This window comes from Rana temporaria, chromosome 11, assembly GCF_905171775.1.
Source record: "Rana temporaria chromosome 11, aRanTem1.1, whole genome shotgun sequence".
Taxonomy (NCBI): domain Eukaryota; kingdom Metazoa; phylum Chordata; class Amphibia; order Anura; family Ranidae; genus Rana; species Rana temporaria.
In genome coordinates, this window is record NC_053499.1 from 108,862,015 (window position 1) to 108,888,122 (window position 26,108).

At 45.1% G+C, this 26,108-nt stretch overlaps 1 protein-coding gene across 5 annotated transcripts in view; it reads right to left on the reverse strand.

The window, feature by feature from the left end:
* The window catches only part of LOC120917489 (EH domain-binding protein 1-like), a 468,369-nt gene that overhangs the window by 35,731 nt on the left and 406,530 nt on the right, over positions 1-26,108 (reverse strand). For all 5 annotated transcript variants that reach the window (XM_040328818.1, XM_040328816.1, XM_040328817.1 and 2 more), the window contains 4 exons: positions 24,624-24,672; positions 23,606-24,538; positions 23,432-23,495; positions 13,368-13,450 (listed from right to left, as the gene is read on the reverse strand). In XM_040328818.1, the coding sequence (XP_040184752.1) occupies positions 13,368-13,450; positions 23,432-23,495; positions 23,606-24,538; positions 24,624-24,672 (1,129 nt within the window). The remainder of the gene's footprint in view (positions 1-13,367; positions 13,451-23,431; positions 23,496-23,605; positions 24,539-24,623; positions 24,673-26,108) is intronic.

Sequence of the window (26,108 nt, forward strand, 5' to 3'; positions counted from 1 at the left end):
GACACTAGATAAAAACGCACACGAAATAACAAAAAATGCACTTAAAATATGGGATAAGATATATAAAAAAACTCAAAAAGAATATAATTCACCTTTAATAGCACTAAAAAATAACGATTATTTTGCACCAGGTAAAACACAAGTGGGGGGTAATTGGATTAAACAGGACACCGTACAATTAAGGGATATAATGAAGGACGGTCACATAATAACACTACAAGAGTTAAAATTTAAAAATAATTTAATGGAAATCAATGAATGGAGGTACCAGCAGCTTAAACATTTTATTCAGGATCTCCCAGGACCATTGAGACTGGGAGACCAGTTAACAGAATTAGAAAAAATATGTTCCACGGAAAGATCAAAAGGAACTACCTCAAAGTTATATAGGATTCTATTGAAGATGGATGGGCAGAATGTACCCCCATTCATTAGAAAATGGGAAAGGGAACTGGGAACACAGCAGGATGGGGGCACAATAGATAAAATGTTGGCTCTGACGCACTCTTCAGCGGTTGATAGCCGTACTGCGGAGATGTGTTTTAAATGCATATCCGGATGGTACATGACTCCGGACAAGCTAAAAAAGTATAAAGAAGAGCAGACAGGAGAGTGCTGGAGGGGATGTAAAACATCAGGAAATATGGCACACCTCTGGTGGGGATGCCCTAAGATTAAGAGGTATTGGGAACAAATTTTGGCCTGTGTGGAAGAGATCACGGGGAAAAAGATTAAGATGGACCCATGGGTCATCCTATTCCACGGGGGGGATGAAGGTATAAGGAGTTACAGGAAAACGCTTGTACCGCATCTACTCAATGCCGCTAAGAGACTTATTCCAAGGAAGTGGCAGGAGGTGGAGTGCCCCTTAATCTGGGAGTGGATAGATGCGGTTGAAGAAACGTACAAAATGGAAGAACTAAAAGAGGCTATAGAGGGTAACAACATCCTACAAATCACGAAATGGGATAAATGGAGGACTTTTAAGAAATCGTGGAGTTACGCAGAAAAATTAAGGGTAGACACTTAAAAAGATATACCAGAAGAAAACTGGAGAGAACTAGAGATATAGGAGATTGTTTTAGGTGAGATAGGGGGGGAGGGGAGGGATGGTCTAGGGGGGGGGGGGGGATAATTGAAATCACAATTACTTTGCGCCTCTTAAGCATGAGGAATGATATTAAATAAATAATTAAAATAATATATACTTATAAAAAAAAGAAAAAAAAAAAAAAGAAAATTTTCACACAAAAGAAGCGACACTTATGATGCAAAACCAATATAGAGATGCAATGGGCTGGTACGCAGAACATGAGCATATAACGTACACTCTATGAGGTTGAGTCTGAAGTGAAGCAAAAAAAAAAAAAAAAAAAAAAAAAAAAAAAAAAGTTAGGCTTAGGGGATGTATTGATCCTCTGCGACCCGGCTGGGTAACAAGTTGGGGTCATTTGGGTAGAGGGGTTAATTCAGGCGCCCTGAAGGGACCAGTCGGCTTTCATTTGGAAAGGAGGAGAAGGTGGTTTTGGGATTTCCTCATTAATTATGCGCCAGAGCCTCAGTAGTTTAAGGCCAGCAGAAAGTGTGCCCACAGCATGAATTTTGCCCTGAACTGTGATCAACAGCTTAGTGGGAAACCCAAATTTATATGGTATGTGGTGGTTTTGAAGCACCTTCGTGATTGTGGTCAGTTGTCGGCGATTCTACATTGTTGCCTTGGAGAGATCTGTGTATAGGGCAATCGTAGTAAAAGGTTCAGGGAGATTTGGAGCTCATTTGGCAGCAAACATTACATTCTCCTTTGCGTTGTAAAAGTGGATGCGTGCTAGTACATCCTCTCCTTTTTGCAGGGAGGTGAGGTGGTTTTGAGAGCCTGTGTGCTCTGTCAATTTCCAGATCCCTGTCAGTCAGGTTGGGGACCAATGCATGCATTAGTGATTGTAGGAATTGCACCAGCTCAGGTTGTTGTACCGATTCTGGTACATTGCAGGATTTTATGTTATTCTGGCGAGAGCGGTCCTCGAGGTCTGCCAGCTTAAGGTTAATTGACTGCAGCTCATCCTCATGCTCTGTGTATACATCCACCATATCATTATGTGCAGTATAAGGTGGTCATATATCTTGCTTCCAACATGGTGCAGACGTTAATCCTGTTGTACCACAGTGGCCAGCAAGGACACTGCAGCTGTGAGGCCTGAGTACAGTGTCTGTTTAAGGAAATCAGCATATTTGTCATTGTTTACTCAGAGATGGGCTGGTCTGAGGAAGAGAACTTGTCTATGGCTGAGGGGTGCTAGATGTTAGCATAAGGCAAAGTGAAGGTTATATTGCCTAGGCTTGGATTTCAGTGGAGAGGCAGAGGTAGAGGAGCAGGGTGTGGAGTACTTACAGTAAGGCCCCATACACACGATAGAATCCATCCGCTGAAAAATCCCAGCGAATGGGTTTCAGCGGATAGATCCTATGGTGTGTACACTCCAGCGGATCTGTTTCCGCGGATATTTATCCCCTGGGATGGATTTCCAGCGGATAAATATTTGATGACATGCTATCAAATCTATCCGCTGGAATCCATCCCAACGGATGGATCCGCTGGTCTGTACAGACTCACCGGATCCATCCGTCCGAAGGGATCCCCCGCATGCGTCGTAATGATTCGACGCTTGCGTGGAATTCCTTATATGACAGCGTCGCGCAAGTCGCACACTCCATCGCATGGAAATCCGCGCAAATCCTCGAGAGGATTTATCCGCGGATACGGTCCGCTGGACCGTATATCTGCGGATAAATCCTCTCGTGTGTATGGGGCCTAAGTTGTCACTTATGGTGGGAAGCCTGGGTGTTGTGGTGCGCCACAGCCAGCGTGAAGAGAAAGCTGAGCAGCCTGCCTGTGTGAGCCGCTGGCATCATCTTGACAATGGCCTGCTCTGGCCAGTGGGAGGAAATGTGTCAGATTTTGAGGCATTTTTGTTTGTTTCTGAAAAAATTGTGCACTATACCAAAGAGAAGGCAAGTGCTGAATGCCACATGGAAAGAGCCCAGAGAAATAATACCATGGATAATTAATACATTTAATTAATTTATTAATAGTATGAAAAAGAGTATACCAAATACCATAAAAAATGTCAGTAGAACAAAAATCCTACACCTCACATAGACATCATATAGACAACGTTGTCTGGGATTAAGGACAAACACACATAACAACAAAGCAACAGACAGAACCCAAGCAACTATGTGTAGCATCAGAGCACTATGGATGAGTGCCAATTAAGATAGCTGTACCACAAGTTAGGCAGTCCTATTGGTGAAAATGCAAGAAACAGCCGTTGCAAAAATAAAACAAGGGAGAAAGTATAAATATAAAAGCACCAAACCGTGGATGGAGAGGAAACCACTATTGTGGTAAAGTGCTGCAAAGATCTGCTTGCAGGACTTTATTTTAATGTCCCGCAAGCACACTGCTCCAATGTGAAAGAACTCTGGCTTTTACACTGGAGTGACAGTAGAGGCGATTTACAGGCACTATTTTTAGCTCCATAGCGCATTTAAAGTGCCTCAGTGGGAAGGTGGCCTGAGGCTCAACAGAAAACTGCATTGGGAGAATTATATGCTCTTAAGCTTCATGTGAGTTGCCACTTTATTTATTTATTTATTTTTTTCCAACTCAGAGAACACTAACCGGAGACATAATCAATGTTGCGTTCATACGCTGTCTCCATCCTGGTTCGCATCATGGTAGGAAATTACTTTTTTTTTTTTTTTTTATGCTTTGTTAGTTATGTCAAAATATATTTATAGACCTATTAAGCCGATATGGCCACAGGATGGCAAAATACAAAAAGTGCAAAAGTTTACAAGTTTAGTAATAAAACCTAAGTGCCCCTACCCAAGTCCACTAACCCAAACCCCTCCCCCCCTCTCCCCGCCCCCCCCCCCCCAATACCCAGACCCTCCCCTTTCTCTCCGAACCTCAGTCTCTTAACCTATCAGCTTTTATTAAAATGCGCTTCCTACCCTATACCATCTGGACTAGATAACGCTGTGATGACTTATAATCGACCCAGTCCTGCCATTTCAATTTAAATCCCCCTTCACCTTCCTCTCCCATAAACTTAAGCTGTTCAATATAATAAATGTCATTTATTTTACCAAGACAATTCCTCATTGTTGGGCTCTCGGGATCTTTCCACTGTTTAGGGATCAAGCTCTTTGCTGCATTCAGGATATGGGGGAGCAAGGTTCTCATGTATTGTTTACTAGTCATGTTTGTCCCGTGGAACAAACACACCCACGGGTCGACTGCTATTTCAATTCCAGTAATTTCCTTGATTACTGATGCAACTTTATGCCAGTATCTATTAATTTTAGGGCACGTCCACCAAAGATGTGACATGGTTCCGGGTTCCATACAACCCCTCCAACAGAATCCGGAAGTCTCCCCTTGGAATCGATGTGCAATATCCGGGGTGATATACCATCATGATATACATTTAAAATTCATTTCCATCATCCCACAATTAGTTGATGTGATGTGCGGCATCTTCAATATTTTCCGAAAATCTTTCTCAATGTTCCCTGTTGCCAACTCCTCATCCCATTTTTTAATATACAGGGGTAGCACCTTATGTTTTAATCCCAACAGTATTTTATAGATCCGTGAGATCCCGCCTCCTCCGCTTGGGACTGAGCACATACGCTCTAGTGGGAGCAGATTTCCCTCTAGCCTGATCGGATGAGGAAGGGAATCCACAAAATGTTTCAACTGTAGGTATCTCAGCCAATTCAACTCAAACATTTCTTTGTGTTCCCCAAGTTCTTGATAAGTACAAATTTTACCATCTTTCAATATATCCCTTAGTTTTACATCAGTTTTTTTAATCCAACTCCCAGACAAGCTTACTTTCCCCGGTAATGTGAGTTGCCACTTGTGATTATTAAAGAAGTCTTTTTCCAATATACTGCACTTAGTTGGTGTTCTCTGCTGTTCCCTTAAATCAATTTCTCCTAAATCTCCTGTAATCATGTTAATCTGTTGGTAACAGCAGGAATTAGGCTTTGTGTACACCTGAACTACTTTGACTGCTGCCGTGGGAAAATGCAAAATGTGCACCATGATTTTACCGCGATTTAGCGGCCGGCAGTCAATACGTTCCTATTCTAAAAAACGATTCTTCCGTGTTCAGGAGAGAGAGGTTAGGGGAAATCGAACTTCCCTCAACCACCGCAGCTCCTAAACGATTCTAAAAACCTATGTGTACATGAACACTAGGGGCCAGATTCAGGTACAAATGCGGCGGCGTATCGTCTTTACGTTACACCGCCGCAAGTTTTTTCCGTAAGTGCTTGATCCACAAAGCACTTGAGTATAAACCTGCGGCGGAGTAACGTAAAGACATCCGGCGCAAGCCCGCCTAATTCAAATGGGGCGTGTACCATTTAAATTAGGCGCGCTCCAGCGCCGAACGTTCTGCGCATGCTCCGTTAGTAAATTTCCCAACGTGCTTTGTGCGAAATTACGGCGCCCCGACGTGCTTGTGAATGGCGACGTGCGTAACGTACTTACGCCGAAAAAAAAAAAGTTAAATTTAACGCGGGAACGACGGCCATACTTTAACATGGCTGGTGTAAAGTTAAGCCATGAAAAAGATTGCTTAACTTTGCGACGTGAAAAAACGACGTTACACACGCGAGTAGCTTCGTGGATCGCCGTAAAAGCGAATTTGCATACCCGACGCTGGAAAATGACGCAAACTCTACCCAGCAGCGGCCGAAGTATTGCAGCCTAAGATCCGAAGGCGTACGAAGCCGCAAGCCTGTCGGGTCTTAGCCAAAAGCCGTCGTATCTTGTTTGTGAATCACAAATTAAGATATGACGCGGCAAATTTGAAAATACGCCGGAGTATCAGTAGATACTCCGGCGTATTTGTTCTGTGAATCTGGCCCAAGGCTTTTATGGAGTTTAGTTTAGTAGCTTAGGCAAAAAAAAATCCAAAAGTTCCTAAACTCAACTTAGGAGCTGCTAGTGTACATGGAGCCTTCGAGTTGAGATAGGGAGATCAGGAATAAAAACTGGATTATACCCATTGTTTAAGAAAAAAAGCACTTTGAGAAGTGAAGCTATGTTTAGAATTGTTAGTGAACTAGTGCAGTAGGAAGATCGTCCACCGAGCCATCCTGAAGATAGCTGACAAAACATTGAAGGTGCTGCTCCAAAGTTTGATTGGTCCTCTTGGTCTGACCATAAGGCCCCATACACACGGGACGATTTATCCGCGGATACGGTCCAGCGGACCGTTTCCGCGGATAAATCCTCTCGAGGATTTCAGCAGATTTCTCTGCGATGGAGTGTACTCACCATCGCATTGAAATCCGCGTCGAAATCCTCTAGCGATGACGTGTCGCGCCGTCGCCGCGTGCGCGACGCTGTCATATAAGGAATTCCACGCATGCGTCGAATCATTACGACGCATGCGGGGGATCCCTTCGGACGGATGGATCCGGTGAGTCTGTACAGACCAGCGGATCCATCTGTTGGGATGGACTCCAGCAGATGGATATGTTAAGCATGTCAGCGAATATCCGATCTGCTGGAATCCATCCCAGGGGAGATATATCCGCGGAAAAAGATCCGCTGGCGTGTACACACCATAGGATCTATCCGCTGAAACCCATTTGCTGGGATTTATCTGCGGATGGATTCTATGGTGTGTACGGGGCCTTAGACTGAGAATGAAAAGCAGGAGACAGCTTAATTGTTACATCTAAAGCTGAGCAAAAGCTTTTTGCTAAAGTTCTAAGTATCCTATACTCCTCGGTCAGACACCACATCACCAATAATTCCATGGAAATAAGTGTATGCCTCAAAGAGGTTAAGAGTCTACAAGATAAAAGGGTATCATCATCCTACTGATAGTGATATTGGCTCAAAATTTCAAGTCCTGAGCTACTAGCCAGGCCTCAAGGGTTACTCGCCACCAGTTGTCCCAGCCCGCCCCCAATTCCACCCCTAAACATGCTCGCATAAAATGACACTCAAATGTATTATGCAGAATTCAGTTATTAAAATAAATATTAACAACAACTGTATCCATGCCCACCAATGCAGGCTGCGTGTGTCCACCATGCAGCCTTGTGCCCACCAATGCAGCTGTGTGCCCACCAATGCAGTCGTGTGTCCACCATGCAGCCTTGTGCCCACCAATGCAGTCGTGTGTACATTATATACACTGCAAACAAAGTTTGTACAAAATAAGAGGGGGAAGTATGATGCACTGAACTGTTAATCATACTGCCCCCTAGCAGCCTGCAATGCAGAGTGGCTGGAGTGTCAAATTGCTCCGACTGCTCTTTGATTTCATGCTGATTTAGTGGGAATTTGCCCTAAAAGGGAAAGAGGGGATGGAAGGTTAGAGACATAAGGGGGGAGAGAGAGAGAGAGAAGGGTGGGGGTGAGACAGTGATGGAGGGGGTGGGGGGGTGAGACAGTGATGGAGGGGGTGGGGGTGAGACAGAGAGGGAGGGGATGGGGGTGTGACAGAGAGGGGGGTGACAGAGAGGAAGGGGGTGAGACAGAGAGGGAGGGGTGAAACAGAGAGGGAGGGGTGGGGGGTGAGACAGGAGGGGTGGGGTGGTGAGACAGAAGGGGGGTGACAGAGAGGGAGGGGGTGAGACAGGAGGGGGGTGACAGAGAGGGTGGGGGTGAGACAAAAGGGGGGTGACAGAGAGGGTGGGGGTGAGACAGGAGGGTGGTGACAGAGAGGGTGGGGGTGAGACCGAAGGGGGGTGACAGAGAGGGAAGGGGTGAGACAGGAGGGGGGTGACAGAGAGGGTGGGGGTGAGACAAAAGGGGGGGTGACAAGAGGGAGGGGGTGGGGGTAAGACAGGAGGGGGGGTGACAGAGAGGGTGGGGGTGAGACAGAAGGGGGGTAGACAGAGAGGGAGGGGGGTGGGGGTGAGACAGGAGGGGGGGTGACAGAGAGGGTGGGGGTGAGACAGAAGGGGGGGTGACAGAGAGGGATGGGGGTGGGGGTGAGAAAGGAGGGGGGTGACAGAGGGTGGGGGTGAGACAGAAGGGGGGGGTGACAGAGAGGGAGGGGGTGGGGGGTGAGACAGGAGGGGGGGTGACAGAGATGCATTGCACACAGTCAGCCAGCACTGCCATTCTCACTGGTGGCACAGACAGAGGGAATGGCATGTGCTGTGTGTGTGCACGGACCAAGTGTTTGGTGCCGCTGCCACATACTGTAAGGTAGGCTCCTCCTCTCCGGTCTCTTCCCGGGCGGTCAGCCTCCTCCTGGTTCCTCGAGTCCTCCGTGTTCCCGCCGTGCAACGTCATACAGCCCCGCCCCCTGGCCGGGGAACTTTGATGGACAGATCACCCGTCCAATCCCAGTGACGGGTGATCTGTCAATCAAAGTCCCGGGACCAGGGGGTGGGGCTGTATCTTTCAGCGAGCGGCGGGGAACACGGCTATTGAAATGAAAGCTGTTATCTCTGTTCCCCCTGCTGCGCTCTGTACACCTGGGCGTCTCTCTCTCTTCCCCCTCCGGCCTCGGTGATCGCTGGGAGAAGGACTACCATTGACACACACTCGCTGCTCGCCCCCCCCCCCCCGACTCCCAGGCAGCCCTTCCTCGCCAGACCTCAGAATCCACTCGCAAAATGCGAGCAGGCGAGTGGATTTTTGAGGTCTGATATTGGTATAGCCAGGTTACCCCCACTAGACCCCCAGTGTGGGAAAATGGACTAGGTACCCAAGGAGTAGCACAAATTATGTAATAAAAAGTTTTACATTTTATTGATAAAAAAATTTAGTACTCGCAATAACATTCTAGTTGCCTAAATATTGCTGGTGACAAGGTATCCTTAGGTGGATGCTAAGGACACAGGATGTAATTAATCTTCTATATGTTTTGCAGAGACAACTGCTTCTTCAGGAGGAATATATTACTACTATTTGTAATAAAGTAGGTAATAAATTGGTAAATGCGAAATAGTAAACATTGGTGGTGGGATTGTCATTTTGTTGCTTACACAATGAGGGCCAGCAGCCAAATACAGCAGCGAAAGCAGGGGAACCCGAAGGTACTCCCCCATGGGGAAAACCACAAGCATGTATGTAGACAATTTCCGCCTGTTTGTGCATTTCAAAGTTCAAGCCACAGGACATCTCATAATACATGACATAGTGTCGTTGCATCTCTGATTTCTCACTGGCCAACTTGTCACATTCCCATTTTAGACTGTGATATTGTGCCGGATCTACAGTACATGTCGGGGAAGGTAGTCTTACCCGGGTCTCAGCAGCAAGCGGGTTGATTCCAGCAACGCGGGTGGTCCCGGGACAAGCAGCAGCAGGTGTAGGTAAATAAGCCGAAGTCAGAGGGCCAATGTCGTTGCCCAGCACCACCTCGGCAGGTAGTTTGTCCATGATACCAACTGTGGTCTTTCCTGACCCGGCTCCCCAGTCTAAGTGCACCCGGGCGGTAGGTACGAGAAATACAGCACCCCCTGCGACCCGGACGGCAACTGTGCGAGTGGACACGTTCTCTGGCTTTACCAGATGTTTTTGAATCAGAGTGATAGTAGTCCCGGAATCTCTTAGGCCTTGTGCTACTTGTCCATTCACCCGTACCTCCTGACGGTGATGCCGACGGTTATCCGGAGAGGCAGCTTGTATTGGGTCTGCCTCATACCAAATTCCCAGACATTCCTCAGGGCCCCCCTCGGTCTCCAGGCAGTGGGCCGCAGAGGGACGTGATGGAGTGACCTCTGTGTTGGGTTTTGTGCGTCTCCAGTTGTTATTTGTAGCTCTCAAAGGGCAATAACAATCAATATGTCCGTGTCGCTGCAGTGATGGCACGTCACCCTAGGGGAATCCCGGGGATAGTTGCTAGGCCCCTGAGGGCGTGGTGGGACTGGAGCCTGAAACTCTGGGCGTGGGGTGATGGTTGGAGTACGCGGTTCTACCTTATGAGCCAGCCGTGTAGTACCCTGGCTTACTTTCCTTGTCTCCGCGTACTCATCTGCTAGCCGAGCCGCCTCGTTTAAGTTAGCAGGACGGCGATCTCGTACCCAGTCTTGTATGTCTGCGGCCAGGTCTTGGAAGAAATGTTCCATTAGGAACAGCTGCAATACTTCCTCCCCGGTGTTGGCCTTGCACCCTTGGACCCAAAGGGATGCCACCCTTTGTAACTGGTTGGCCCATTCCATGTGGGAGTCCACAGCCTTCTTTTTGGACTCCCGGAAGCGACGGCGGTAGGCTTCTGGAGTTACAGCGTATCGGGTTAGCAGCGCCTTTTTAACTTGCTGGTATTGTAAAATATCCTCTGGAGCGAGAGCCTGAAAGGCTTCATTGGCTTTCCCCGACAATTTCCCTGACAAAATAGTGACCCATTGGTCTGGTGGTACCTGGTGTAGTGAGCACTGCCTCTCAAAATCCGCCAAATATCCATCGATTTCCTCCTCACTTTCTACAAAAGCTTTAAATGCAGTGAACGGTATTTTCTTTCCTCTAGCCGCGGGTGGGGGGGTAGGAACTGCAGGTGTAATGGGCTGTCTCGCTCTTACCAGTTCCAGTTCTTGTCCCCTCTTCGTTTGTATCTCCTCCATTGCTTCCCGGAACAGCTGGTTGATTAGTTCCACGGACGTTTCTGGATACAAGGATAATCTCCGCTGTACAATCCCAGTAATTACATCTTCCTCGCTGACAGGTGCAAGGGGCTCCGTTCCTTCCATGAATCCATCCATTTCGTCCAGCTCCAGCAGGTCAGCTATCAGCTCCCTCCGTGGTCTGTTGCTGGCGCTCCTACCACGACTCTCCAATAGATCTTTTAGTGTGGATCTTTTCAGCCTGGCGTACTGCGACTCCATTCAGCACTTGCTCTTTGGATAAAAGGACCATCCCAGTGCTGCCAACCAATGTAACGGCTACCCAGCTAGGGAGAGGGTCTCAGCCGTTGGAGAAGTCCTTTTCCCTGGCAAGCTGCGATATGCAAGTACCGCCGGTATCCCCGTCCAATAGATCCAGAGAGAGAGAGAGAATTCCCCTTCCCGCACGAGACAAGGCTACGTTGAAGGGTCAAACAAGACTGTCTTTTATTGCACATTTCACCTCGCTTTTTATATGGTTACAAACTTACATGAACAATGACACTCTCTTCCCCCCCCCCCTTCACACACATACTTTGAAATAATGACATTCCCTTGAATCAATCAGTCTCTAGACGTTCGGCTCCAACCTTCATGACTTGATCAGACAATAGAATTCAATTAACCTTTAAAACAATTATCCACATACTCCCCTCAGCATACACCTGACAGGATGCTGTAACTACACAAAGGGGAGTCCATTAGCTATGCAAAGGGAATATTATCATTCAGCAGTGGAAGAGTCCCTTCTATAATTAATCCTTTGAGCTCAGAATACAATCTGGTAAATCCACTTGTAACAAGCCATGCAGTTCTTTGTAGTCCTCACTGCATGATGATTATAAATGTCCAGGCAGCATGCATAGTTCGATTACACACATCTAGAACTTTTTATTCTGATAGGAGTTCAGTACAGTTTGAAGAGTGAGCACTTTAAAGGATCACTCCATAGCATGTGTGTTATAAACCAGATTTGGTGAAGAGTTGGCACTAAATATATATTCACAAATTTGGAGGACATTGTTGCATACATTTGCATATATTTTTGACTCTTAGCACAAATTGGCACTATTTTATTTTAATTAATTGCACATTGATAGAAAAAGTCTGCACTTTTAGATGGACAAATCAATCCATCAATCCATCTAAAAGTGTCACACACAAAAGGGACCTTCAATATCACAGAATCATATAGCTGTAGCTCCAGAAATGTTGTGTACCTCATCCAATGCTAACGAGCAAAGGATCTTATGTTGCTGAAACTGACATGGTTTCCATCTTCCTCCGGTCTTTCTTCTGGGTTTGTGGCCTGAGGCTGTATGAGCGGCCAGAGCTGCAATGACGTCACTCCCGCACGTGTGTGTGTGTGGGAGCCCTCGGTTTCAGCACAAGGCTCTGACGTCACCAGATGCATCCAGGGATTTCTCCGAAAAAGTACGGCCCAGATTCTCGTAGGAGTTACGCCGGCGTATCTCCAGATACGCCGTCGTAACTCTGAGTTTGAGGCGTCGTATCTATGCGCCTGATTCTTAGAATCAGTTACGCATAGATTTGTCTTAGATCCGACCAGCGTAAGTCTCTTACACCCTCGTATCGAAGTTGCATATTTACGCTGGCTGCTAGGTGGCGCTTCTGTCGATTAACGCGTCTAATATGGTAATGAGCTAGCTACGCCGATTCTCAAAACGTACGTGCGGCCGGCGCATTTTTTTACGTCGTTTACGTTAGGCTTTTTTGGGTGTAAAGTTTCCCCTGCTCTATGAGGCGTAGATGAGGCATACCAATGTTAGGTATGGACGTCGGAACAGTGTAAAAATGTTCACGTTTTACATAGTTTGCGCAAGTCATCCGTGAATGGGGCTGGACATAAGTTACGTTCACGCCGACTAGGCATTGAGCGGGCGCAATTTAATTTTAAAATTCGCTGTGATATTGAGCATGCGCGCGCATGCGCCGTTCGAAAAAAGCGTCAAATACGTGGGGTCACGATTAATTTCCATAAAACACGCCCACCACTTCCACATTTGAATTAGGCGGGGTTACGCCGGCCCAGTTACACTACGCCGGCGTAACTTAAAGAGCAAGTTATTTGAGAATACGGGACATGCCGCTCTAAGTTACGGCGGCGTAGTGTATCTCAGATGCGCTACGCCAGCCTAAAGATAGGCGATTCTACGAGAATCTGGGCCTACATACAGGTAAGCCTTATTATAGACTTCCCTGTAGGTAAAAATCTCAAAGCAGACTTTACTACCACTTTAAAGGTAAACCTTGTACATTGCTATGTGTACAACACTGTATCATATTACACATCAGAACACTTTTGCGACTTTAAAGTAGAACTAATGGCAAAAAAAGAGGGTTATAACCCCTGTCGGCTTTTTTCTTCATTTGCACCTTCGCCTGTATAGGAAAAATTCCTTGCACCAACCCTGCCTGTGGGGCATCATTTCTCTTAACCGGACCACACTATGGAAGACCTCAATGTCTTCAAAACTATTCAAAACTATTCAGTAAAGGTAAACTCCTGAACTGATGATAGTTCTATTTGACACGGAATATAACAGCCTGAATTTAGATGTGGGATTTCTCACTCCCAACAGTTTTACGACCCCCTCTGTGACTATCATACCCCCCAGTCTATAGCTCTCCCTCTGTCTTATCTCACTAACTGTAAAAAATTTGGGAAATATGCAGTATAAATATTGTCATACCATAGGCTCCTCCTCTTTCACTGGAGCTTCAGTTGTGGGAACTTCACTGGCAGAAAAGGAAACATCTGTAGATGCAGATTGTTCTGTAGCAAAACAAGAAGACAAATAAAAATCTAGAAAAAACATTATAAAACACAAAGACAAAAAAAGAATTAAAACAAAAGAGTAGCATTGTAGTTAATACCTCACAAGTTTACTTCTAAGTGTAGACATCTTTCTAGACAAAGTTTAGGCATTCAGTGTTGAACATAGAATCAACCAGAAAAAATGGTTTGGGCTGTGTTTCCATACCCTTGAAACTGGGTACTGCTAATCATGCATCTGACCCCCGCTGACAAAGTCCAACCAGGACGTAACGCCGCGTACGGGAAGAGGAGCTTATGCAGGGACGTCACCTGCTGTCATCTCTCCGCTGGATTGATATATTCAGCTTCCCCTCTTGTTCAATATTTTTGTTTTATCCCTGTGCTACCATCAGCATATACCTTTTTATATGTCCCCCTCCTTTTATTCAAATAAACATACGGAGGCCATTTAGATAGTTTCCTTGATTTTTTTTGGTCATGCACTCAAATGCGATTTCAACCAGCAACTTTTAGTGGAGACCATGGACACTGCAGGCCAGCCCTGGTTTTGCTGCTCACCTGTTTGGAGACACTCCTGCTGCATGGATCATTTCGTATTATCTCTTGTTGGATACATGCTCACGTGACCTTCTCCCACAGAGAGGTCCATCTTTTCTGGTAAGCACATTGTGTGTGTGGTGGAGGATTCTCTTATCATGTTTACCAGCAGAGGATTCATACCCATTGTTTTTGTAATGCATCTGTATAGGTTGAAAGAAACCGGAGAAGAACTGGCACATATGCCAAAATCCATTATGGTTGAGCTAATCCAAGCATGTACATTAGCAATTGGCGCGTAACCAATGGCTAACGTGCGTACGCAAAACGTGCCAATTACCAGTGTTTTGCTGGACTATATAAGGACTCCAGTTGCTCTCAAAAAGCACTGGATTATCGTCAGCTCTGTATCCTGTGTTCCTTGCTCCTGTTTGATTACCTGTTACTGACCTGGCTTAGCCTGACCTGCTGAAGCTTCTCTCATGGCTCTGAACCCGGCTTGTTTCACGGACCTGCTCCTTGCCTGTTCCAGATTGACTTCCTGTGTTTGACCCCGGCTTGATCACAACACCTCCAGCCTCTGCTTCTGACTGCCTTCCTGTGTTTGACCCCCGGCCTGGCTTCTGATGACTTTTCCACCTGTTAAGATCCGCCAGTACCTCCCGGGAACCATTAGCTGTGACCACCTTCTCTGCTCCTGGGTGTCTGCTTCTGAAACCATCAGACAGCTTCACCGGCAGGCAACCCGTGCATCTCTGGGCAAAGCACCCTCTGTCTCCAACTCCAGGGGTTCTCTGCACGCAAGTGGAGCCCTCTCATCACCTCAGCCTCCAGCCTGGTACATGACATGCACACAGGAGAAATTGACAGATCCTATAAGCTTTAGCTAAATGCAGCTCTGCTTCCTGTTATTTTCTACGATATCACTCCAGTTACTTTCTTGCTAGCACTGTGAAATGCTCATATCAGTCCCAAAGAATATACCTCTGCAAGTATAGCAACAGTAACAACTGGACCTTGCTTTCACTGCTTGCTACCATTAGGATTTATCCTGCTGCTCTTGATGATAATCCTGTTCGGTTCTATTGGAACCATAAACTGTTGCTTCCTTTTCTTTTATGAAGGATAGGTGGGCCTCCTGTAATAGCAGTGAGGACAGCGACAGCAGGAGACCGACACCCATATGCACCTGGCACTGTATGGTGGGGGAAGTCATCTAATCCTACACATGTATTGGCTTTAGTTGATACACTTTTGCAAGGAAATCCCTCCCATCACAAAAAATTGCTTTATGTAGAAAGTTTGAGAGGGCAAATCACACCAGCAGTTAGGACACGGCTGAAATAGGCTATTGGCAAGGGATCAGAGTTACCCCGAAAATATTCTTGGGATGGATGTACTTCAAGGTCAGTCAATTCAGACTGAAAGGGGTACATTTACATTCAGGTATTCTGATAAACGCATATCTGGTTAGGGCGGTGAAGGCTGTGGTCAGAGGTCATGCAAAATGGATCCCTGTCTACATTCCTCCACCAAAGAAACCAGTCTGTCTCAAGCAGTACAGACTTCCTGGAGGCCACAAAGAAATTGGGGAGAAAATTAAAGAACTGTTGAGAGTAGGGGTCCCTAGACCTGCTGTAAGTCCTTTCTCGTCCCCAGTGTTCCCAGTAAAGAAAGCTGATGGGACATATAGAATGACTGTGGATTACAGAGGTCTAAACACAGTGGGCCAGATTCAGATAGGTCAGCGGATCTTTAGAACAAACTGCGCATGCTCCGTCCGCTAAATTTCCCAGCGTGCATTACTCCAAATGACATCGCTAGGATGTCATTGGTTTCGACGTGAACGTAAATTACGTCCATCCGTATTCGCGAACGACTTACGCAAACGACGTAAAAAAATTAAAATTCGACCCGAGAACGACGGCCATACTTAACATAGGATACGCCGCATATAGCAGGGGTAACTATACGCCGGAAAAAGCCGAACGCAAACGACGTAAAAGAAATGCGCCGGGCGGTCGTTCGTTTCTGAATCGGCGTAACTCCTCATTTGCATATTCCTTGCGTATACAAGCGGAAGCGCCACCTAGCGGCCAGCGTGAGATTGCAGCCTAAGATCTGACGGTGTAAGTCACTTACACCTGTCGGATCTTAGGGAGATCTATGCGGAACCTGATTCTATGAATCAGGCGCATAGATCCGACCGACGGAACTCATAGATACGACGGCGTATCAGGAGATACGCCATCGTATCTCTATCTGAATCTGCCCCAATGGCACCTCCATTGAAGTCAGCTGTACCTGATATCATCTTAATTAAGAAAACTACTAAAGAGCCAGGCGAATATTATACTGTGTTAGACATAAAGGCCCGGATTCACAAAGCACTTACGCCGACGTATCTCGAGATACGCCAAGTGGGCCGGATTCAGATACGTTAGCGGATCTTTAGATCCGCGTAACCTATCTGATTTACGATCCGCCGCCGCAAGTTTTTGAGGCGAGTGCTTAATTCAGAAAGCACTTACCTCAAAACTTGCGGCGGCGTATCGTAAATCCCCACGGCGGAATTAAAATTCCGCGGCTAGGGGGAGTGTACTATTTAAATCAGGCACGTCCCTGCGCCGATCCAACAGCGCATGTGCCGTCCGGAAATTTTTCCAGCATGCATTGCTCCAAATGACGTCGCAAGGACGTCATTGGTTTCGACTTTAACGTAAATTACGTCCGGCCGTATTCGCAAACGACGTAAAAAAATCAAAACTCGACGGCCATACTTAACATAGGATACGCCGCGCTATAGCAGGGGTAACTTTCCGCCCGAAAAAGCCGAACGCAAACGACGTAAAAAAAAGCGCCGGGCGGTCGTTCGTTTCTGAATCAGCGTAAATGCTCATTTGCATATTCGACGCGTAAAAGACACGGAAGCGCCACCTAGCGGCCGGCCTGGAATTGCAGCCTAAGATCCGACGGTTTAAGTCACTTACACCTGTCGGATCTTAGGGATATCTATGCGTAACTAATTCTATAATCAGTCGCATAGATACGACCGGCCGGCCTTAGAGATACGACGGCATATCAGGAGATACGCCGTCGTATCTCCTATCTGAATCTGGCCCAGTAAGTGTAACTTTGTGCCGTCGTATCTGTGCGCCGTGCCCACAATCTGAGATACGCCTAAAAATAGGCTTCCTACGACCGACGTAACTTGCCTACGCCGTCGTATCAGGGGCGCATATTTACGTTGGGCGCATTTGCCGCTCCCATTGATTTTCAATGCACATATGCAAATAAGGGAGAAACGCCGATTCACAAACGTACTTGCGCCCGGCGCATAATATACACGGTTTACGTAAGTCGTAGGTCCACCGTAAATTTATTCCCCATATATGAGGCGCAACTCATGCTAAAGGTATCAACCAGGGAACACAGCCGTCGTATTTTACGCCGTTTACGTAAATAGTGTACGTGAATAGGGCTGGGCATAGGTTACGTTCACGTCGTAGGCAGTGATCCGTCGTATCTTAGGGAGTAGTTCCGACGTGATTCTTATCCGAGCATGCAACCTGGCAGGCCGCAGGAAAAGAGGGGGGACGAGAGAGTGCCCCCTCCCTGAACCGTACCAGGCCACATGCCCTCAACATGGGAGCATGCTTTGGGGTCCAAAGCACCATGTCCCCATGTTTATGGGAACAAGGGCCTCATCCCCACAACCCTTGCCTGGTGGTTGTGGGGGTCTGCAGGCGGGGGGCTTATCGGAATCCGGAAGCCCCCTTTAACAAAGGAACCCCAGATCCCGGCCCCCGTATGTGAATTGATAACGGGGTACATTGTACTCCCACCATCTCACAAAAAAAGTGTAAAAAATGTTAAAAAACACAAGAGACCACTTGGGACAAGTCCTTTATTAAAAAAGGAAAAAAATTTAATTCCAACGATGTACATTCTCGACCCGACGATACCGAAAAAAAGGCGCTACTGATGCCTCATAGGTGGATCCTGTCGAATGACGCTGCACCCGCCGTGACAGCTCTTAAATAGCTGAGGGTGGGGCCACCCGTGATGTACGTGGGTGACCCCGCCCACCCTCATCATCTCCATCTATTACCCCTGTCATCTCCCGACTACTGTACACCACCATCTATTAACCTCATCATCTCCATATATTACCCCCACCATTTCCATCTATTACCCCCATCATCTCCCGACCACTGTCCACCACCATCTATTACCCCCATCATCTCCCAACTACTGTCCCACCACCATCTATTAATGTCTTCATCTCTATCTATTACCCTCATCATCTCCTGACTCCTGTACACCACCATCTCCATCTTTTACTCCCATCATCTGCAGACTACTGTCCACCACCATTTCCATCTATTACCCTCATCATCTCCCGACTCCTGTACACCACCATCTCCATCTTTTACTCCCATCATCTGAAGACTACTGTCCACCACCATCTATTACCCCATTGTCTCCAGACTACTGTACATCACCATCTATTACCCCCATCTTCTCCATCTATCGATCCCATCATCTCCCGACTACTGTCCCACCACCATCTATTAACCTCATCATTTCCATCTATTATCCCCATCATCTCCCGACTATAGTCCCACCACATCTTTTAATCTCATAATTTCCATCTGTTACCCTCATCATCGCCCGACTACTGTACACCACCATCTATTAACCTCATCTCCATCTATTGCCCTCATCATCCCCTGACTACTGTCCACCGCCATATTTTTACTTTATCATCTCCTGACTACTGTCCCACCACCATCTATTACCCCCATCATCTCCAGACTACTGTACACCACCATCTATTACCCGTGACTCCGCCCCCTCTGACTCCATGGGAAACCACAGAAAACCCCAGTGGCATCAGGGGGGGTGGCATCAGAGAGGGGGGGGTCATCCACGCATGTCACAGGTGGCCCCACCCTCATCTATTTATTTTGGCTCAGGTTCCTCTTAATTTTCATACCAGACCCAAAGGGCCTGGTAATGGACTGGAGGGGGAACCCATGCAATTTTTTTCCAATGACTTATTTGTATTGCGGGACCAGGCAATTCATTATAGCCACGAGTAGTTTTAAATATTTTTTTTTCTTTTAGAAATGTCATTTTGCGCAGGTACTGTTCTAAACACGGGGAAAATGTTCCACTTTACAGGCATACTATAAACACCCCCAGGTACGAAATTTAAAGGGATATTTCACTTTTATTGTTTCACTTTAAGCATTATTAAAATCACTGGGCCAGATTTATAAAAGAGATACGACTGTCGTATCTATGCACCTGATTCATAGAATCAGGTTACGCATAGATCTCCCTAAGATCCGACAGGTGTAAGTGACTTACACCGTCGGATCTTAGGCTGCAATTCTAGGCCGGCCGCTAGGTGGCGATTCCATTGCTGTCGGCGTAGAATATGCAAATGACTAGTTACGCCGATTCACGAACGTACGCTTTACCCGTCGCTGTAAATTTACGTAGTTTCCGTAAAGATACGCGGTGTAAAAATAAACCTGCCCCCTAGGTGGTCTAGCCAATGTTAAGTATGGCCGTCGTTCCCGCGTCGAAATTTGAAATTTCACGTCGTTTGCGTAAGTTGTCCGTGAATGGCGCTGGACGCCATTTACGTTAACGTCTAAAGAAAGACGTCCTTGCGACGTCATTTAGCGCAATGCACGTCGGGAAATTTTAGGGACGGACCATGCGCAGTACGTTCGGCACGGGAACGTGCCTAATTTAAATGGTCCCCGCCCCAATTGAATTAGGCGGGCTTGCGCCGGGCGGATTTACGCTACGCCGCCGCAACTTTACAGGCAAGTGCTTTGTGAATCAAGCACTTGCCCGTAAAACTTGCGGCGGTGTAACGTAAATGTAATACGTTACGCCGCCGCAGAGTAAGCCGATTCTACCTGAATCTGGCCCACTGTTCCCGAAAAAACTTCAGTTTTTTTAAACTTTTTTTTGCATTGATACATGTCCCCTGGGCCAGGACCCAGGTCCCCAAACACTTTCTATGACAATACCATGCATATAAGTCTTTAAAATTAGCACTTTTGATTTTTCATGTTCCATAGACTTTAACCGTGTTCAAACACATTTTTTGCCTGTTCGCAAGTTCTGATGCTTATCCTTACCCCCTATTACCAAAGAGGAGCCACATAAGTTCATTAGAGTTGTGGGATTCTGGAGATCGATTGACCTCCAGAATCCCACAATATCCCACATATTGGACTGAATCTGAGGCCTATGTAGAATGTTACAAGGAAAAAGAGTTCTCATGGGGTTCAGAGCAGGGTACCGCATTCCTGTCTGCTAAAGAAGCCATTTTGTAGCATCAGGGATTAGGACCCGTGAGACAAGGAGTACCATTTCAGCTGGATGTAGTGGAGCAGGATGGTACCATATCTTGGAGTCTGTGGCAGCCAAATGAAAAGAAAGGACTGAGAGCAATACCCATAGGATTTTGGTCCAAACAACTGACAGGGACACAGAAGAGATACACGCCCCTAGAGAAGTATCTGTTTGGGGCCTACACAGCACTTCAACATGTAGAAACCATTACAGGAAAGGACACAGTCACCATTCATACTGCATTGCCAATGACAGGGTGGGTGAGAGATAATGGACTGACCACTAGGGCAGCTGTAGCCCAAAACCAGACACTGATGAAATGGAAGTGGTACCTTCAAGAAAGAGGGGGTATTGCAGCTGGGGATGTCAGAGACATGTTAAAACAGTTGGTAGGGTTTGTTACTTTTACCAGCATCCAGCCAGAAAAATAAATTCCTGTGCTCCAGTCACCCCCCATTCAAGAGGCTCCATCCTTAGAGTCAATTTTAGAAGACATGAGTCAGCCTGGTTCACTGATAGTTAAGCCATAGTCACCTCATCTGGGCGTAAATGGACAGTAGCAGCCTACAACCCAAGTACAGACAAAGTCCCGCAGGAGATTGAAATTGAAGGGTCCAGTCAGTATGCAGAGTTGAACGCTGTAGTGATGACTCTTTAGGATGATCCTTCTTCCCATGTCACTATTCACACTGACAGCTGGGCGGTTTTTAAAGGACTGACAACTTGGATGCCCACATGGAAGTCCAATGATTGGATGATTCATGAAAAGGTGGTGTGGGGAGGCAAGGAAGTTTGGGACTACATCTGGAAGGAAGCTTACTCTCGCACCATAAAATTGGGGCATGTTGACGCATGACCTTGTGCCCTTGGTCCCAGACTTTGAGAACTATAACAGAGTGGTAGCCTGCTCCAGAAACTTGACGTTGCTTATGGTTGTCCCAAACAAGCCCATAGTGATAACGGCTCACAGTTCACTGGATCAACAGTACAGCAATGGGCCAAAGACTCACTGGAGTGTACTTGTTGTGCCACATCCCATACCATCCACAGGCAGCTGGTTTGATTGAAAGATACAACGGGCTATTGAGGGACCATATACGCAAGCTTACACCCACACACTAAGGGGGTGGAATCGGGTCCTCACACAGGCAGTCATGTTGTTAAATTCTAGGCCATTAGCCAAAAGAACACCCAATGAGAGGATGGTTGGGGCTGAGGTGCAGATTCCACAGCTGGAGAGCAGAGTTCAGTATTTACATAAGGTTCCTGAAAAAACAGGGCTTAACAGGAACGATGTTACTGTTTATTTGCTAGGCCTTTTGCTTGTTATAGATATCTGTTCGCCTTGATTTGTATTTGCTATGGATATCTGTCAGTCTTGTACTGTATTCCTAATATTGTAATCGTTTTGTATGTACAACATTTTTGTATAGTAATAGCACATTTACACACTGCAGAGGTCTGAGTTTAATTGCTTATACTGCAAAGTAACCTTGCTATATAGATGCAAGCAAAACATCATCTCATAACTGAGGGTTTACTGTGGTGCATGCCTTAAATAATGTGGATTCCTGCGCTAGGTGGGAGGAGCCTGGAAAGTGTGTTAACAGGTAATAACTCATTTTTTTCTATGTTTTCACTATTTCTTTCAAACACCCACCCTAGGAACTAAGAATATATGTATACAGATCTACTAATAAATAAAACACTATCTGTCCTGGAAAAAAATTATTAGCAATATCTAAAACACTAAAGGGTATAGAACGAAGACATCTCTGGACCAAAAAAACAAACAAAAAAACTCTGTGACTGAGTAGATTAAGGGTGAAAAACCCTGGGTTAAAAAAATAATGAAAATGTAGCATAAAAAGGATAGAACACATTAGATCTTTGCATGCACAATGTACAGTATCTCACAAAAGTGAGTACACCCCTCACATTTTTGTAATAAAATATTCACAAAAATGTTAGGGTTGTACTCACTTTTGTGAGATGCTGTAAAGTAATTTAACATAAACTGAAAGTAAAATTCTAAAACCACTGTTTGCAGGGCTGATTTACATATTGGGAGCCTAATAGCAGCACATATGGTTGTCCATAAACAGGCCACGCCTTTATCCCTGTAACAATGTGCAGAAAAAAACTAACAATTTTGAATGTACTAATTGGTAATGGGTGCTGATGATGCGGGCAGATTTAGCTACTTCAGCTAATTCACCTGCATATTTCCTTATGGACCAGAGCATTATTTAGATTCAAGCTATGGGTCTAACTATCTAGCAATAATGTTGTCATTAAAGTAATTCATACAGTGGGGGAGATTTACTAAAACTGGCGCACACAGAATCTGGTGCAACTGTGCATTCTAACCAATTAGCGACTAACTTCAGCTTGTTCAATTAAGCTTTGACAATAAAACCTAGAAGCTGATTGGTTACTATGCACAGCTGCACCAGATTTCGTACATCTCCCCCATTATCTTTATTTAGGGGGGAGGGGGCAAACAAGATTTTCTTTCAGCACTATTGTCTTGCAAAAATTATTATATTTTCTATGCTAGCTATTAAGCATAACAATTTAACAAAAATAATTAACATAAAAGGGGTAGCAATAATTATCGAAAAGTAGACGGGGGGGGGGGGAGTTAATTAGGGCTGATTAAGGGTAATTCAGTATTCTGGTCTAATTAGGGGTTAAATATATTCCACTATATGTTTTTTCCACTTTTCAAGTTGTTTTAAGCCTGCAGCTCCTCAAAAGACAAGGACTAGCACCTCATAAGGTGTCACCTGTAGGTTTGTGCTTATCATGCCGTATGCCAAAAGCCAGTCCTGTCTGTTATATCTGGTGTAAAAATTTACAGGACTTAATGCTTTACAAGACCTTCAGACAGATAGCTGTAATGAAGACTATATGTATCTTTATAATTGACTAATTCCTAGTCAACTGAGTTCATGTTAGATGGTAATACTCATGTTTTTCCATAGAGCCCTAGTTAACAATCACACACAGTAAACAAATTAAAACAGAGCCAACATGATGCATTTGTATATCAGTTACCATTCACAATTTGGGAAGAGGGTCTCGAAGGTGTTTCGTGACTTTTTAGTGTGAGATCCATTTCCTGTAGTTGCAAAAATCAAAATAAGAATTAATTTGTCAAAAGGAGCAAAGAAATTAAACAAAAGAAAGCATTACATTAATGAAAAAGAGAATCAAAGTAAAAAAACTGACCTCTTCTTGTGAAAGAGACTGAGATCGAATAAGAGAACGCCTTTTCTTCACAAGGTCGGCATCTCGAAGGTGACCTAGGCCTCCTCCTTTACGTGGAGGAGCAACTGGAACAGTTCCTGACTGAAGGGAGGTTTCTCCCTCTTCAAGGTTTAACTCTGTTAAACCTTCATTAACACTTAGTCTCTTCTTAACACGAGGAGGTGGAACAACTCCAGAATTATTTGTCCCTTTGACAATACCTAATATATTTTCTTCCTCTGTATTTGTAATGTCCTTTTTCTGAGGAACGGTACAAATTTTAGTATTTTGTTCTGCCATAGAAAATGCAGCTTGTTTTTCCAAAAAAGAGTATTTTGGTAAACTGTCTACAGGAGTAGATGTTGCCAATTCTTGTTTGTCAGGATGGCCTTCATATTTATTCTGTATCTCAGGCATGGTTTCCAATTTATGTTTTAGTTTGGGTGCATATTCCTTATTTTCATGCATTGATTGCTTTATTCTTTCATTTTTATCTGATATAGCACTTAATTCTCCCTGAGATGCAGGAGTGGACATGTTCAATTGTTGTTCATCAGAGGATAGGTCTGGAAGATTTTGTTTATCAAGGTTTACATTTACAAAAGTGTTTTCATTCATGGGTGTGGGTTTAACACTGTATTCCCCAGAGGCTGGGATAATATCTTGATCTTGAGGAGTAATATTGTGTTGCTTGATGTTAAAGTCCCCCTGTAGTTCTGAAACCATGTCATGTTTCTGCTTATCCGCATCCACATGAAGAGTTTGAGCTGTAGCAGTGGAGTAAACGCTTGTGAAGTGAGATCGAATTTGACAGAGGTATGTGAGAATAATGAGCTTGTCTGGCACAGAGCGAAGTAACATGTCAGATGGGGATAGAAGTGGTGGTATCCCAAGAACTGCAAAGCCATCATATGCCTACAAGTTAATAGACAGAATTTAGCTAAAAATATGTTAGTATAAAAGGGTATTTCTGCATTACTGGAAAAAGGAAAAAACTGACCTTTTTGTTATTCTCCTTTACATTTAGTGGGTCCAAAGCTTCATAGTTACTGAAAGAGAGTAAATGATATTTATTTAGGACAATTCATTCTACACTCTTACATTTGTCAAGGTTTAGAGAAATTTACAATATCTAAAACATAGCCAATGCATTAAGGAAAGTACTTTTGTGGTCAGTTAAAAATTAGTTTTAGTTTTAAAAAAGCCCTTACGTCACTTCTTACAAAAAGAAATTCCACTAAGAAAAATGGTGCAACTATTACTGGGCCAAAAAAAAAAAAAAACATATGGGACTTACATTTGCAGTAGAGATTCAGAGGCCTCAGCGGACAATGGTAAGCTGTTGCCCCCGCTGTAAAGAGATGACCATGGGAACAATCTGCATGCACAGAAACAGCATGCGAGGACTGCTACATTAGGCGATATCATTGGATCATGATGCCCACACTAATGTCATTGGCTCTCAGACCCATTTTAGAGTTAGTGCTATCCTGAGAAACACCATTTCAAATAGGCTCCTACCAAGGCCTATTTTCCCAAATTAATCTGATAAAATAAAAAATACATAACTGAAAAGGTAGTTAAAGAAATAGCTGCCCTTGAGGATTAAACTTTTTAAATAAACAGTTGTATCTTTTTAAAATAAAATATAATAAGCACAATGCAATTCGAAGAAAAAACTCAAATAATGAATTTAAAATACAGTATATGTAAACCATGACAAAGAATTTCTCTGAACTCTTGTTTAATATACCATTAAAAGCATTTGGCTTAAAAATTAAGCCAACACACACTAGAGGGAGCACTGGTATCCATGTTTATTGCACTCTTTATTACTAAGCGCTATTGGGTGAAAGGCATTAAAGGAGTGGCTCTAAGGCAAGCACTGTCAATGTCATGCTGGTAGATATGCAGATATCCCTTAGAAATAAACGTGGATACCAGGAATCCCTCCTGGGCTTCAATTGTCAGTGAAGAGCAGTGGCTTGGATAGGAGAATTTCTAAGTCTAAGGGCCAGATTCAGAAAGATCAGCGGATCTTTCTGCTGGCGTAACGTATCCCCCATACGTTACACCGCTGTAACTTTGGGCGCAAGTTCTGTATTCAGAAAGAACGTGCGCCCTTATTTCCGGCGGCGTAACGTATGTGTTGCAGCGTATGGCCGCGTAATTCAAATGGGGATGTTGGGGGCGTGTTTTTATTTAAATTTGTCTTGACCCCGCGTTTTTTAAGTTTTTTTTTTTAATGGCGCATGCGCCGTCCCTAAAATATCCCAGTGTGCATTGCTCCAAATTACGTCGCAAGGACGTATTGGATTTGACATGAACGTAAACGACTTATGCAAACAACGTAAAAAATTCAAAATTCGATGCGGGAATGACGGCCATACTTAACATTGAGTACGCCTCATAATAGCAGGGGTAACTATATGCCGGAAAAAGCCGAACGCAAACGAAGTAAAAAAGTGCCCTGGCCGGACGTACG